At 40.4% G+C, this 15,922-nt stretch overlaps 1 protein-coding gene across 1 annotated transcript in view; it reads left to right on the forward strand.

The window, feature by feature from the left end:
- Nucleotides 1-2,458: 2,458 nt before the first annotated feature.
- The window catches only part of LOC311039186 (NACHT, LRR and PYD domains-containing protein 3-like), a 40,497-nt gene continuing 27,033 nt past the window's right edge, over nt 2,459-15,922 (forward strand). Inside the window, exons 1-3 of the mRNA XM_084048856.1 lie at nt 2,459-2,575; nt 6,145-6,215; nt 7,436-7,504. Coding sequence (XP_083904982.1) covers nt 7,463-7,504 — 42 coding nt within the window. The 5' untranslated portion in view covers nt 2,459-2,575; nt 6,145-6,215; nt 7,436-7,462. The remainder of the gene's footprint in view (nt 2,576-6,144; nt 6,216-7,435; nt 7,505-15,922) is intronic.

A 15,922-nucleotide genomic window follows, 5' to 3' on the forward strand; every position in this document is an offset into this window, starting at 1 on the left:
GGTGTTTTCTTTATAATTTTTTACAGTAGCTCTTCTAGCCCCCAATAACTCACATCTGGCCATCAAAGACCACAGGACCTTTTTTATTGTGTAAAAAAAATACATATTTAGCCACCGGACAGAATGCCCCCGCCCACTGTAAAAAATATCGCAAAAATTGCTAAAACCATAGAAAGGAGTAAATGAAAAAACTCATCATTACTCATCATTTATTTACTTTAATTACAAGCTAAAATATAAACCAAAGTTGTAAAAAACCAAAGTTGTCCTTTAATGTTGGAGAGACTTTCTGCTTCATGGACATGAAAAGGCTCGGCTTCCACTTCCAACACGGTGACCGCAGAGACGCGGGTGGCTCCATTGAACTGCAGCGACCAATGAGGTATCTACGACGTTTCTATATCTATGATTTAACCTGCATACCAGTGACATCGTCCATGTTGTGTCCGTGCTTCTTTAAATCACTGTGTTTCCCAAACAGTGTGTCGCGGGACCCTTGTTTGGGTTGCTGACACTTTTGTATGGGTCATGAGTAAATATCCCCTTTGTTTAGTTTCTTACTGTTGTCTGGAATTTATTTTATTGTTTGTTTTAGTAGCAACCAAACAGTTCAGATCAACATAAAAATGCAGAGAAAAAATATTTAAAAATATATTAAAAAAAAAAAAGTATTGAATTAAGATGTGGACACATTCGAACAACAAACCCGGCAAAAAAACATGTTCAGAATCAGATGGGGTTTAGGGGACAAACATCAATCTAAAGCAGGGGTCTTCAACAGGGGGTCTGGGACGCCTAGGGGGTCCTCAGAGTTACTACAGGGGGTCCCCCAAATCTTTGTGTGATATGATTTTTTTTTTTTACCTTAACCACTTGAACCCTAACATCCATTTTCTGAGAACTTTTGCAAAAAATAGCAGATCTACAAGCTCACAACGCCTCGCGCTGCGAGGCGTTGTAGAGCTTGTAGATCTTGTAGAGCTAAAGAGCAGACCAAGTAAACAAAAAAAGTTTAATCTGAAACTAAATTGTATACAATATAGAGGCGGTCCCTGCTTCACCTCTCTCTCAGCTAGGGGGTCCTTGGCCTGAAAAGGTTGAAGATCCCTGATCTAAAGTAAACACCACAATGATCAACATCTGTATTCTTTATAAACCACATTAATTAACCAGCCTAATTAGGCTATTTATGTTATTTACAGTCACTATAGTATGGCACAAATTAAATAACTGTAAACCACCAGAGATTAAACATTAAATGTTGATGATTTTTATAGACAGACTACATCTCAATAATAACATTAAAGTTTAACATTTATTCATGGTTCAACATTTCCTTCATCTAAACCAGTGGTTCTCAAACTTTTTCATGTCAAGGACCCCCAAATTGATACTTATTAGCCCGCGGACCCCCATAAGAGACGATTTTTACGACTCTAGCAGTGATTCTCAACCATTTTAATTTCAAGGACCCCCAGTTTGACATGCATTAGGCTACGGACCCCCATTTAATGGCATTTCTATCCCTGGGACCCCAATTTATATTGTAAATCAATGTTAATTTAACTCTGAGAGTGTACAAATGGAACCAAATGGACCCTAAGGACCTGTTAGGGTCCATTTGGTTCCATTTGTACACTCTCAGAGTTACAGACCCATAAGGGTCCATTTGGTTCCTATCCATCATTTAGCTGGGGACCCCCTGGAACCCCCTCAAGTACCCCTGGGGGTCCCCGGACCCCACTTTGAGAACCAATGATCTAAACATCTAAACAGACTCAGCGAATCCTCATTGTTTGCCGTTCAGACAAGCTTTTAGATCCCGCCCTTCTGTATCCGGTAATTTCCACGCACACACACATGGCCACAAACAGCTGTTTCCGTATCCGCTCTAGAACGGATGTGCAAACTACAAAGCGAAATGGATAGCGTTTGAAACGCGGTACAACCACGTCCTAAAACCATGTTCTTCATAGCATAGCATTGTGACTAAACACACGGTGTCATACATATGTTTAATAATGTACTTTAGTTGTTCTCTCGTTAATAAAATCATATTTAGTCTGTGATTCTGTGTCCGCATAAAGACACAAACAAGATGGCTGCTACAGCAAAACACTGAGAGCCCTTTGATTTGCTGGCAGACTTAGGAAACAGCGCCACAGACTCACCATAGAGTTCATGCAGTGGCCGAACACGGTATCGCATCCGTAGGGAGTGAAGACCCACCATGTGTTGCTGATCCGGTCTGGGTCTGTAGACCGGATACGGAAACGGTGTTTGCATGTAATGTGGTCGGCGTGAACTGCCGGATACGGGAGGCGGGTCTAAGACCAGATGTCACTGTTCAGTTTGGAATGATAACCAGCCTTGATTTGCATATATAATGGAAGATGTAACAGATCTATAAATAAACGGACGAAATCGAAAGTAAATGATAGTTTAAAGTAAACTTTGAAGGAACAAGAAGACAAGATGGAGGATCTTTGTTCTTCTCAGTCAGTGTTTTATCTGTAAAGTCATGGATGTATTTATTTATACATGTTGATGTGGAGCAGCTGTTACACTGAGACAGGTAGAGTTATATTTATATTTATAAATATGTTTACAAAGCGTCTGAACTAAACTGTAACGTTTCAGGAGCCACGCCCTGTTTTTCATCCTAAGAATATATATAGGACTGAAGTGGTTAATGTATGTTTTGTAATAATAATAATCTACATCTACAAAGTAAAGTTTTCAAATAATTATACTGGAGTAAAAGTATAATATTTGCCTCTGAGATGTAGTGGAGTAGAAGTAAAAATATCTCAAAAGTGTACTTACATACAGTGATTGAGTAAATGTACTTAGTTACTTTTAAGTGCGTCACATGAAGTATGAATCGGGCCGCCCGTGTTCTCTGCTCTCCTGTGAAACAGCTCCCCCTAGGGTAACAGCTTTCTATGGGTCACAAAGCTTTCACGTAGGCTCGCTTTGTTCTGTTTTTAAAAATTATTTCTAGTAGTTGAGCTACAGAAAAGCTTAGAGGACACGTGACACAGACTTCAGCACAACTTCTATTCTATGTGCTTAAATCTGCAGCTTTGTTTCTCAGCTGTTCAAGAAGCCTTGTTCATTATAGTCATGGTTCACATGATGCTGGTCATGGATGAACTTCAACCTGGTGTTTGCACTTTCTCCATTTACAGTTCGTACATCTACATAAACGTTCATATTTCAAATATGAAATAATGACGTCATGACCACGGATGTTACAATTACGTACGGGTCCTCAGAAGTACCCGTATCGTCCGCATTGTTTAATAAAAAGCATTTTAATCCGATCAGTGGCCATTTTATCATAGAGTAATAATGTAATCAGAGTGCAATACACCTCCCAACCGATAAGGTCGCGAAGTTGAAAGCATATGAAGGAAATGGCCACCGATCGGATTAAAATGCTTTTTATTGAACACTACGGAAGATACAGGTATTTATGAGGACCCGTATGTAATTGTAACATCCGTGACAATGAGTTAAACACTTTATATGATGTGCACTTTATATTATGCGCGCACAGGTGTGTGTGTGTGTGTGTGTGTGTGTGTGTGTGTGTGTGTGTGTGTGTGTGTGTGTGTGTGTGTGTGTGTGTGTGTGTGTGTGTGTGTGTGTGTGTGTGTGTGTGTGTGTGTGTGTGTGTGTGTGTTTTTTTTTTTTTTTTTTTTGCTTTAAAAAATATAAGTATTCAAAGATATGCACACTTTTTCAAGGTTTTTCAAAAATAGCAGATTTACAAGCTATGAGCTTGTAAATCTGCTATTTTTGAATAGCCAAAGCTAAGTGGTTAAAAATGATTGTGACGCTTTTAACTCATTTTGCTGGGGACCCCCTTGTAGGCTACTCCCTCAAGGACCACTGGTGGTCCCCGGACCACCGGTTGAAAACCACTGGTCTACAGCACTGTTTCCCAAACAGTGGGTCGGGACCCATTTTTGGGTCGCGAGTAAATACCCCTCTTTGTATTTGTTTCTTACATGTATTTATTAGTTCAAAAGTGTATTTTTTTTTCTAATTAAAAGGGAAAAAAATCACACATTTTCCTCAATTAAAAACTCCTAAAAATTCCAATATTTCCAGTTTAATTTCTCTTATAGACGGGTTTCCGAGCGACGTCATCACAGAGCAGAATGCGCAATCTGCGCATGCCTGGGGGTGGAAGGCGCGTTCGAAAATACAGCCCTGAGCGGCAGTGAGCGCACTGGCCAATACAAACTAATAAGGCGAGTGTGCTCCGGTGCGTAATTTCCAAACGCACCCATAGGCTTCCCCCCGCAGCTGCGCGGTCATATTCCTCTCAATGTTTACTAACAGGAAACCTGTCTATAGGTTTTGAGCTAAAAGGTTTAGGAACCACTGATCTAGAACCTTCTGTATGTCTATTGCATAGGCAACATAATCATATGTGAACTGGGGACCCCCCAACATAATCATATGTGAACTGGGGACCCCCCAACATAATCATATGTGAACTGGGGACCCCCCAACATAATCATATGTGAACTGGGGACCCCCCACCCTGATAATGTTAACCAGGGACCCCCCACCCTGATAATCAGTTGGAATTGTAGGAGTTGAGGCGTTACATTTAGTTTGACTCTGTTCCATAGATAATTATTGTGAAAATAGCAGATCTTTAAGCTCATAGATCTTATAGAGCTTGTAGATCGTCTATTTTCAAAATGTTTGTCTCTTTCTTATATAATTTGGCCGATGTTTGTTTCACATTGTGTTGAGTTAATGGAGCTGAAGCGTAAAGTGTGACTCATCGGGTTCAACATTAGTGAGCCATGTGACCACGGCAGTGACCGGCACCGACCAATAGGACGATGCGTCCTGTGTGTTGACCCGGCTCATCTCGGCAGCCATTTTGTTTGTAGTTTCTTTTTCCTCCAGTGAGTCAACAGTCCAAACACAGGATGATGTAATAATACTAAAACCAACAGGCAGACACATGAGCTCAGAATACTTTAGAACAGGGGTCTTCAACAGGGGGTCCGGGACCCCTAGGGGGGTCCTCAGAGTTACTACAGGGGGTCCCGCCAAATCTTTGCGTGATATGATTTTTTGGGGCGGTGTAACCGCCCCCATAAGTGAGGTTTGGACACTGACCAATCCCGCACCGTGATTGGCCAATAGTCTACAACGCGGCCTACAACCCCTAACCCTTCCACAGTCAATGCAAATCTATACTTTTGCAAAGTCAGAGCCAATCCCATTACAGCTAGTGTCATCACCACTAGCTGTAATGTGATTGGCTGACTTTGCAAATTCAGGACTGTGATTGGCTAGCGAAACACGTGACACATGTGCAGCCCTATGAATAGCAGTATGGACTTTAAAAAAAGTAATTTATCCTTTTTTTTAAGTGAGTCATGTTGTGATGACAACACACCGCCCACTTCACACTGGGTGTGATTTTATATTTTTTACATTAACCACTTGAACCCTAGCATCCCTTTTCTGAGGAGAACTTTAGGCAAAAAATAGCAGATCTACAAGCTCACAACGCCTCGCAGCGCGAGGCGTTGTGAGCTTGTAGATCGGCTATTTTTGGCAAAGAGTTATAGGTGTAGAGGGAAAAAAGAGCAGCAAAAGTTGATCTGAAGCACAACTTTATACAATATAGAGGGGGTCCCCGCTTCATCGCTCTCTCAGCTAGGGGGTCCTTGGCCTGTAAACGTTGAAGACCCCTGGTTTAGAATACTTTACACTGTTTACAGATAGGACCCCCCCCCTCCCCCATCTGAATAGTTTATGTGAGCATAATGAAGAATAGCACAATAATAAATTACTATCACAAATAAATGATACGTTTTTATTAATTACAGACGTAAAACTAAACATCTCTGTGTTTTATTGTCATAAATGTCTCTTCTACCATGAATCTGTCATTCATAATTATTGATGTCATTCACACTTAAACCCTCTATTCTCACTTAAAAACAATGGGACGTTTTTTTTTCTGTCAACATAGATCTATTTGGCAACAATAGCTGATCTACAAGCTCAAAACGAAGTGTTGTTCTGTGTTCTACAATCCATAAAACTCTGTTTTATATTTAATTTTATAGAAGGTTCTCTCTCTCTCTCTCTCTCTTAAAGGTTGTCTCAAGTGTGGAGATGTTGCTGTCAATGCTGTCCATTGATGTAGAGTTTACACAACATGTAGACTGGTGAGTTCTGTGTACAATCCATGCAACTCTGTTTTATACTTTATTTTATAGAAGATTCTCTCTCTCTCTCTCTCTCTCTCTCTTTCTATCTCTCTCTCATTAAATGTAGTCCACACAGCTACCCATGTTGGTGTTTGGGAAATGTAGTACTCGACTGTAGTTTTTTCTAGCTACCCATTGTCGATGGAAAATGTAGTTCTTTAAATGTAGTCCTCATTCGCTACCCATGTTGGTGTATGGGAAATGTAGTAGTCAATTGTAGTTTTTCTAGCCACCCATGGTGGATGGAACATACATGTAGTTCTTAACTGTAGTCCATAAAGTCAGTTTATGTAACGGGCCGTACAGGTCCATATTGGTCGGGCCGGGGTTGAGGGGAGGTTTGAGACTTGAGTATCAAGTACTTTCATTCAGGGTTGTCTTTGAGTGAACACAAAACACAACATCTACAAGCTATTATATTCTAGTACCTAAATATTTCACCACTGCGCCATCAATCCAGCCCCCGGGCTGGAACAGTTGTTAGAAAGTTGATACTAAAGTTCTTATTCATATTAAAAAAGGGAATGATAAAAATGCTGCTATTTATTCACATTCAGCCTTTCTAAAGGTGAAGCTCACAATGTGTCTTCTATTTTCACTATTTGAACCAGGGCTTAAGTTGTTAATTCATAAATACACGTTTTACTTTTTCACTACTGGCTCATACTGTACCTAACATGAAACAATGACCCAAATGAGTCATGACTGTGCAAATTACACTGTGCAAAGATCTAAAGTGCTCAAACATCATCAATAAGGGTTAGAATACATTTGCAAACATACAGTAAGTAACAGAGGACCTCTCTGTTACATTGTAATCATTGCTATATAGTGTTTGTTCAGTAACAGGAGTCTCCATGTCTCTCTGCTCTTTAGTGCACAATCTGAGCACCTGTAAAAATTATAAATCAATACTGTAGTTCTATTATTTTATGTCCATCACTATTACACTGGAGTACCATTGCATTCCTGTGTAACCTGTTGTCTTGGAGGATACAGTTCACAGTTTAAACATTAAGCTATTCATTCATAGAAAGTGTTTCTGAAAGTGAAATATTGATTTGTAAAGGGTAGGATATCTGCTGTATGAACACAAGTACACAGTTAGTATAAATGTCACTTTTGTTGTTGTTGTTGTTGTTGTTGTTGTTGTTGTTGTTGTTGTCATCTGTCACCAGAACCATTAGAAGAAGCAACAGGGAGAAATGGGGAACCTTCTATCCTGCAAAGATAGGACACATCAAAGGGTATGTTTATTTACACAAGAAACTCATTTAAGACCAGAGTCCAGTGTTTAAATTCATTGTAGACATTCACTGTAAGAACAAACTAATTTAAGACCAGAGTCCAGTGTTTAAATACATTGTAGACATTCACTGTAAGAACAAACTAATTTAAGACCAGAGTCCAGTGTTTAAATTCATTGTAGACATTCACTGTAAGAACAAACTTACTTAAGACGAGAGTCCAGTGTTTAAATACATTGTAGACATTCACTGTAAGAACAAACTTACTTAAGACCATAGTCCAGTGTTTAAATACATTGTAGACATTCACTGTAAGAACAAACTAACTTAAGACCATAGTCCAGTGTTTAAATACATTGTAGACATTCACTGTAAGAACAAACTAACTTAAGACCATAGTCCAGTGTTTAAATACATTGTAGACATTCACTGTAAGAACAAACTAATTTAAGACCATAGTCCAGTGTTTAAATACATTGTAGACATTCACTGTAAGAACAAACTAACTTAAGACCATAGTCCAGTGTTTAAATACATTGTAGACATTCACTGTAAGAACAAACTAACTTAAGACCATAGTCCAGTGTTTAAATACATTGTAGACATTCACTGTAAGAACAAACTAACTTAAGACCATAGTCGAGTGTTTAAATTCATTGTAGACATTCACTGTAAGAACAAACTAATTTAAGACCAGAGTCCAGTGTTTAAATACATTGTAGACATTCACTGTAAGAACAAACTAACTTAAGACCAGAGTCCAGTGTTTAAATTCATTGTAGACATTCACTGTAAGAACAAACTCACTTAAGACCAGAGTCCAGTGTTTAAATACATTGTAGACATTCACTGTAAGAACAAACTAATTTAAGACCAGAGTCCAGTTTTTAAATACATTGCAGACATTCACTGTAAGAACAAACTAACTTAAGACCAGAGTCCAGTGTTTAAATACATTGTAGACATTCACTGTAAGAACAAACTAACTTAAGACCAGAGTCCAGTGTTTAAATACATTGTAGACATTCACTGTAAGAACAAACTAACTTAAGACCATAGTCCAGTGTTTAAATACATTGTAGACATTCACTGTAAGAACAAACTAATTTAAGACCAGAGTCCAGTGTGTTTAAATACATTGTAGACATTCACTGTAAGAACAAACTAACTTAAGACCAGAGTCCAGTGTTTAAATACATTGTAGACATTCACTGTAAGAACAAACTAACTTAAGACCATAGTCCAGCTATGTTTTGTGGTTTAGAGACATACAACTATGTTATATGGTTTAGAGACAGACAGACATCTATGTTATATGGTTTAGAGACAGACCGACAGTGGTGAACTGTTGATTTTTGAACTATGGGGGCTCTATTTTATGACATCACGTGCGCTTACACATGCACGCGTGCGGGCACTTGCGTGCGCAGGCATGTGCACATAGCCACTCAGCTCAGTGCTAGTTGAAATACTGTATTCAACGTGTGATTATTAATGTATTTATATGTTTTATTATTTGTTGCGTTGTTAATTTGTTGTTTTTATTTTTGTTTCAATTAATTAATTTATTTATTTTCCTTTTAGTTTTATATAAAAGCCCTTTACATAGATTCACCCACACATAAGTACTTAAAATAATCAGTCAACTTGTCTTTACTTGAATTACTTTTTTTTGCTCTGGCAGTTTTAACTCCCTCTGTGCTCCCAATGCTCTCTTTTTCTTCCAACTGTGGGAGAAATGGCCAACCATCTCTTTACAGACACCTGTTGCCCGGCTTACTCTCTTGTCATTTTTCACAGAATTTTCTGGAGAAAAAAAAAACAGTATTGCATTTTTCAGACTGATAATGATAAACATGTCATGATTATTTTGTTCCATTTATTTTGTTCAGCTACAGAGTTGAATTAACACTGACTATTTTGCTGTGTACATCAGTGGTCCTCAAACTTTTTCATGTGAAGGACGGAGGACCACCAAAATGATGTGTTTGGCCCCCCATCTCAAAATGTTTTGTTCCAGGGACTCCCAGTCCCAGAAGCAAAGATTTGAGTTTAATGTTCGCTTTGAAAATATGTATATTAAAAGGTTTAAACTTTGCACAAAATTTCACGATTTTTTCAAAAATAACAGATCTACAAGCTCATAGCGCTATGAGCTTGTAGATCTGCTATTTTTGAATAGCAGATCTACATAGCAAAATAGTCAGTGTTAATTCAACTCTGAGTCTGTAGCTGAAAAAATAAATAAATAGAACAAAAATAATCCATATAACTTAATACACAGGATTTAACAGTTTTACTAGAAAGTGCACTGCTCTACAAAAAGTGCTCCACACAAATACAATCAGCAGCATTAAGTAAAACGAATCAATTGGAAAGCTAGTTATTAATTGGAATACATACTAATAGTTTTAAAGAAGGGGGGGGGGGGGGGGGGGGGGGCTACACTTACCAATCGCCAGATGCAGTCTGTGTCCAAAACACTGTAGCCTGGTCCACTGGTTCAGATCCATAGCCTCTATGACATTTGCTCTGTTGTCAGTAGTGATGCACGTCTGGTCCTCTTCTTTCAGGTCCCAGGTAGATAGACTCTCCTTAAGTCCAGCGGCAATATTTTCTCCCGTATGGTCGTCAGGGAAGTACAAGCAGTTTGCAGGCAGCGACCCTTCAACTCAAAGTTGTCATTTATGAAGTGTACCGTGAGACTTAGGTATGGCCTCGGTCGTCCTGCTCGACCACAGATCGGTGGTTGTAGCGTAGTAGTCCACGGTGCTTAGCTCTGCCTCGACACCTTTTCTACACTCCGTGTACAGGTCAGGAATAGCTACTTGACTGAAGTATGTGCGAGATGGTAATGCATATCTTCGATCCAGTGTTTGGATTAGCTTTTGAAATCCCTCTTTGGTCACCGTATTAATGGACACCATATCTTTGGCGAGGTAGTATGTTACGGCGTTCGTTATTTCACGGTGCCTACGTGAGCTCTTTTCATATGGAGTAACAGTTGCAAATGAATCTTGCAGAGTTGTCTGTTTACTAGACTGGGCCAGAACATCATCAGTACTACTACCAGTACTTTGACCTGCCTTGACCATACACTTGTCGTATAGGTGCTTGTGATGTTTTTTCAAGTGTTGACGAAGGTTTGTGGCGTTGCCTCGGGATGTGGCGACTGTACCACGACAGGTCTTGCACAAAACTTTATTTTATTGCACATCTGTAATCTCGAACCCAAAATAATCCCATGTCACCGAAGTGCATGATCTTTTCGGGACTAAATTGTGCAGAGTTTCTTCTGGTTCGGGCTCTCTGCCGCGGACGCCATGCTGCTAGCTAACTGACAAGCATGCTATGAGCTTCAACGCACAGTCACACACTACTTGCATAGTGTCAGTGTTGCCAATTCTGCGAGAGAAATAAGCAACAAGGTCTATGAAAACAAGCTCAAAAGAAGCAACTGGGCTATTTGAAAATGGCCGATCTACAAGCTCACAATGCGTCGCGATATGACGCATTGTGAGCTTGTAGATCTGCTATTTTCTTTTTAATCTTCAAAAAAATGTGTAATCATTTTAAAACATTTTAACACAAATCTTGTATGGGGGTCCCTGGCACAAATGCATATTAATCTGGGGTCCCTTGACATGCAAATGTCCACTGGTTTAAACAACATTAATAAGCAACTACACTTTAGTAACAAGCCCCAAAAAAATGCAACCCACAACTATCACTATTTACAAGAAACTTTACAGAAAGACAAGCCCAAAATCACTTATAATAAGCCGATATGGCAACACTGGTTGACGTAAAGGATATGCATGCAAGCAGACGCATTTAAACACTTCTGATTGGTTAGAATAGAGAGCACAGTACTTGTGATTGGTTAGCACGACTGTCACTCAAGGAGGACGGCAATAAGAGTTGCTGCAGTGTCGCAAACACTGGAGTAGACTCGCTCCGGCTGATTAGTATGAAAAAATAAAAACATAATTATATCGCGGCCTTTGTGATTTGCTAATCGCGTGGTTTCAAATCGCGATTTCGGTTTGAAAACGGTTAATCGTTCAGCCTTAGTTTACAGACAGACAGACATCTACGTTGTATGGTTTACAGACAGACAGGCAGACAGACATCTACGGTATGGTTTACAGACAGACAGGCAGACATTACGTTGTATAGAGACAGACAGACTGTGTAAAAGACAGGAAGCAGAGACAAAAACATTGAGGTTCTTTCTGGGAGTAACACGGATGGATAGGATCAGGTATCAGTACATCAGAGGGACAGATGGATACGGTTCAGTACGGGTAAAAAGTAATCGAACTCAGTAAAGTAAATAGAATGAGTAAAAATACTAATCACAAAGATGCAACCAGTTACACTGATTAAACACTAACAGGAGACAGTGCAACACATGCGCCACTTAAAGACATGCACCCACACGCACAGGCTGAATCAGCACACGCACAGGCTGAAACAGCACACACACTTACTTGCTTAAGGTTGTCCATCGTGTCCGATGATGACATTCCATCTCTACTTCTTTCTTGTGAATCCACCTCATGTGGCTGTAAATGGTAAATGGTGCATTTATATGGCGCTTTTATCCAAAGGCTGTGTAGCCCAATCCGTGATCCACACTGTCTGCCACAAGCAGAGCAGGTAAAGACACTGGGTCGGGTTCAGGCCGCATTTCCGCATGGCAGTCTTTAGCTGGTCTTTGTAGCGCTTTTTCAGGCCTCCTGCCAAGCAACGGCCAAGATGGAGCTGACCATAGAGCACTTTACGTGGTACGCGTTCTTCTGGCATCCTAATGACGTGGCCTGGCCAGTGAAGTTGGTGCTGGGTGACTATAGCCTCCACACTGCTGCAGTCGGTCTTGCAGAGTATTTCGGTGTGGGGGAGTCTTTCCAGGATACATTGTAGACACCTGATGTGGAAAGCCTCAAGCATCCTGACGGCTGTACAGCGTCCACGCTTCACAGCTGTAGAGGAGGGTTGTCATAACAACAGCCAGGTAGACTGCTACCTTAGTATGGAGTTTAAGGTCTTTGTTCTGGAAGACCCTTTTCCTAAATCTGCCAAAGGATGATGATCTCTTTGCCACTTTAACAGAGAGCCAGCCTGCCTGCCGGCCACAGCTGCACAGTCATCTGCGTATTGTAGTTCGATGACTTGCTCAGATGTTATTTTTGTGACTGCTTGGAACCTCCGGATGTTAAACACTAAACAGGTTTCCATCAAGTCGGAAATCCACAGTAATCCACTGTCCTTCTTGATCCTCTCATGGAGCAACAGTGTCACACACAGGAGGAAGATGTTGAAAAGGACTGGAGCAAGGACGCATCCCTGGCGTACACCGGTGCGCACCTTGAAGGGTTCCGATTCCTGGCCACCAATAGTCACTTGTGACATTATCCCTTCATGGAATTGCCTAAAGATGTTGACAAACTTCAGTGGGCAGCCAAACGTTCTCAGCAAACATCGCATCAGTGACACGCTCCTGCAGAGTTTCTCCTCTACAATATCAGGAGGATTCGCCCCTTCCTCACTAAGCCTGGATGAGGTGCTCAGCCAGGCTCTTGTCCTTCTCGCCGATCTACACGGTCACAGCTTTTTTCTGTTCTGGCCCCACAGTGGTGGAATGAACTCCCCACTGATGTCTGGACAGCAGAGTCACTGCCCATCTTTCACCGCAGGCTGAAAACCTTCAGGAAACACTACCCTGACCTTTCCTCTCAGCCTTGCCTACTTGTTGTCTATTATTTGTACAAGCTCTTGTTTTATTGTATCTTGTTTACTTGATACACGTATTTGTTTTAGCTCTTGCTCATTTGTTTTTCCTATTTTTCTCATCTGTTTAAGAAAGTAGGTAGCTGATATATTACACTTTTACCTCAGCGCTAGGTATACTCATAGTTCCTTGTTTTAGAAGAGAATGCACATAAGACTTCTGGTAATTAGTAGTTCTATTGCCTACTTATGTTGAATGCACTTATTGTAAGTCGCTTTGGATAAAAGCGCCTGCTAAATGACTGTAATGTAATGTAAACAGCCAATAGGGACAGGCTATAATTGCTTAAGCCCCGCCCCCTCTGTGTTCCTGTTGGCTGGGCTTTAAACAGCCATAACTCCAATTCCCAGCATGCTAAACTTCCCAAACTCAGTAGGTGCTCTTAGATGGCCAATAGGGAAAGGCTGTAATTGTTTAAGCCCCGCCCCTCTGTGTTCCTGTTGAGCCTTGAAATGAATGGACAGGGGTTTACATTGTTCCTCTACTTCATATAGCTTAATGAATTAACTCATCAAAGGCACCACTCACTTCACACTGGGTGTGATTTTTTTCTCTTTTTATTGTGCGTTATTGTGAATTATTTTGTGCTTTGTTTTTAATGTTCGATATTAATAATAATAATAATAGTCTTTATTTGTATAGCACCTTTCATGACATGACATGCAGCTCAAACTAAATTAACAATAAAGCAACAAAGAAAAGCAAAAGCATAAAACAACATGAAAATAATAGCAAAAGGGCAGTGAATCAGGCAATACAGTGAGGACATGAATAACAACACAGAGATTAAAAAAAAAAAGATCAGCTAAAAGCAAGAGTAAAATATAGCTGCAAGCAGCGATAATACGGGGCCAGGAGAGAGAAAGAGAAATGATAATTCCTTTAACAGGTCAGTTCATGAAAGTCCTTGCGGTCTTGTTTCCAGTGAGGGCCTGTGACCAATTAGGAGTTAAGAGTCTTGCTCAGGGACAAATTTCATTTCCTCGACACATTTGCTACCCGCTGGCCTGGAATCGTACCTGGGGCAACCAGAGCCTCTGGCTCCCTAACCACTCAGCTATGGCCGCCTCTCAGAGAGAGAGAGAGAGAGAGAGAGAGAGAGAGAGAGAGAGAGAGAGAGAGAGAGAGAGAGAGAGAGAGAGAGAGAGAGAGAGAGAGAGAGAGAGAGAGAGAGAGAGAGAGAGAGAGAGAGAGAGAGAGAGAGAGAGAGAGAGAGAGAGAGAGAGAGAGAGAGAGAGAGAGATGGAAACGGAATAGATTGAAGATAGAAACGGAACAGATTAAAGAGACAGAGAGAGACATGGAAACGGAATAGATTGAAGAGAAAGACATGGAAACGGTATAGATTGAAGAGAGAGAGAGAGAGAGAGCCATGGAAACGGAATAGATTGAGTCATGTTTTTTGCAATTCAACTTAAATGAGTCTGCATCAAGTGAGGCTTGAACCGTCAACCTTGCGGTCATGAGGCACTCTTAGGTAGCTGCAACACTACCTATATTGCTATAGCTTTGTCCAGGCTGATGTTGTCTGTTGAAGATCATAAACTCTTGCATTCTGTCATGAACCAAGTCAACACTAAGACCACTCGTTCACAAACCATTTACAAATAGAGAAATTGTATGTATCCTCGCAACCGAAAACAGTGAAAGCAGCCGATCTACAAGCTCAGAAACACGTTGCTATCTGAAAAGTTTTGAGATTGTAGATCGGCTAATTTCAGAATGAATATGTCATACATTGAAAAAACGTACTCTCAAATGAGCATTTCAGGTTATCTTTACCATTTGCACATGTATTCATTGATACAGTCATGTTGTTTGCAATTCAACTTAAATGAAATCTGCATCAAGTGAGGCTTGAACTGGCGACCTTGAGATTGTGAGGCACTTATTTAAGGGAGACGCCATTGGACCAACAGACAGGGAACTGTGAAAAAGGAGATCACACAGATGATACAGTTTCACGCAAATAGCTGAAAAATCCTGGTTTTAAGTGTTTTTCAAACTGTTCAAAATTGCGGACAATCTAAAGGCGGAGCTTACTGGTCAAAGCGATAGATGTGTTCCTCATGAGTTCAGCTATGGCCGCCCCTCAGAGAGAGAGAGAGAGAGAGAGAGAGAGAGAGAGAGAGAGAGAGAGACGGAATAGATTGAAGAGACAGAGAGAGAGACATGGAAACGGAATAGATTGAAGATAGAAACGGAATAGATTGAAGAGAGAGAGAGAGAGCCATGGAAACGGAATAGATTGAGTCATGTTTTTTGCAATTCAACTTAAATGAGTCTGCATCAAGTGAGGCTTGAACCAGCAACCTTGCGGTCATGAGGCACTCTTAGGTAGCTGCAACACTACCTATAGTGCTATAGCTTTGTCCAGGCTGATATTGTCTGTTGAGGATCAACAAAACTCTTGCCTTCTGTCATGACCCAAGCCCCTGTTTCACTAACACTAAGATCACTCGTTCACAAACCATTTACCAATGAAGAAATTGTACATCTCCTCAGAACCAAAACTAGTGAAAGTAGCCGATCTACAAGCTCACAAACCATTAAAAGTTGTCAAATTGTACATCGGCTATTTTCACAATGAAGTATGTTATACATTGAAAAAACATACTCTCATT

The sequence above is a fragment of the Gymnoscopelus microlampas genome (genome assembly GCF_963454915.1).
Source record: "Gymnoscopelus microlampas genome assembly, chromosome: 22".
NCBI classification, from domain to species: domain Eukaryota; kingdom Metazoa; phylum Chordata; class Actinopteri; order Myctophiformes; family Myctophidae; genus Gymnoscopelus; species Gymnoscopelus microlampas.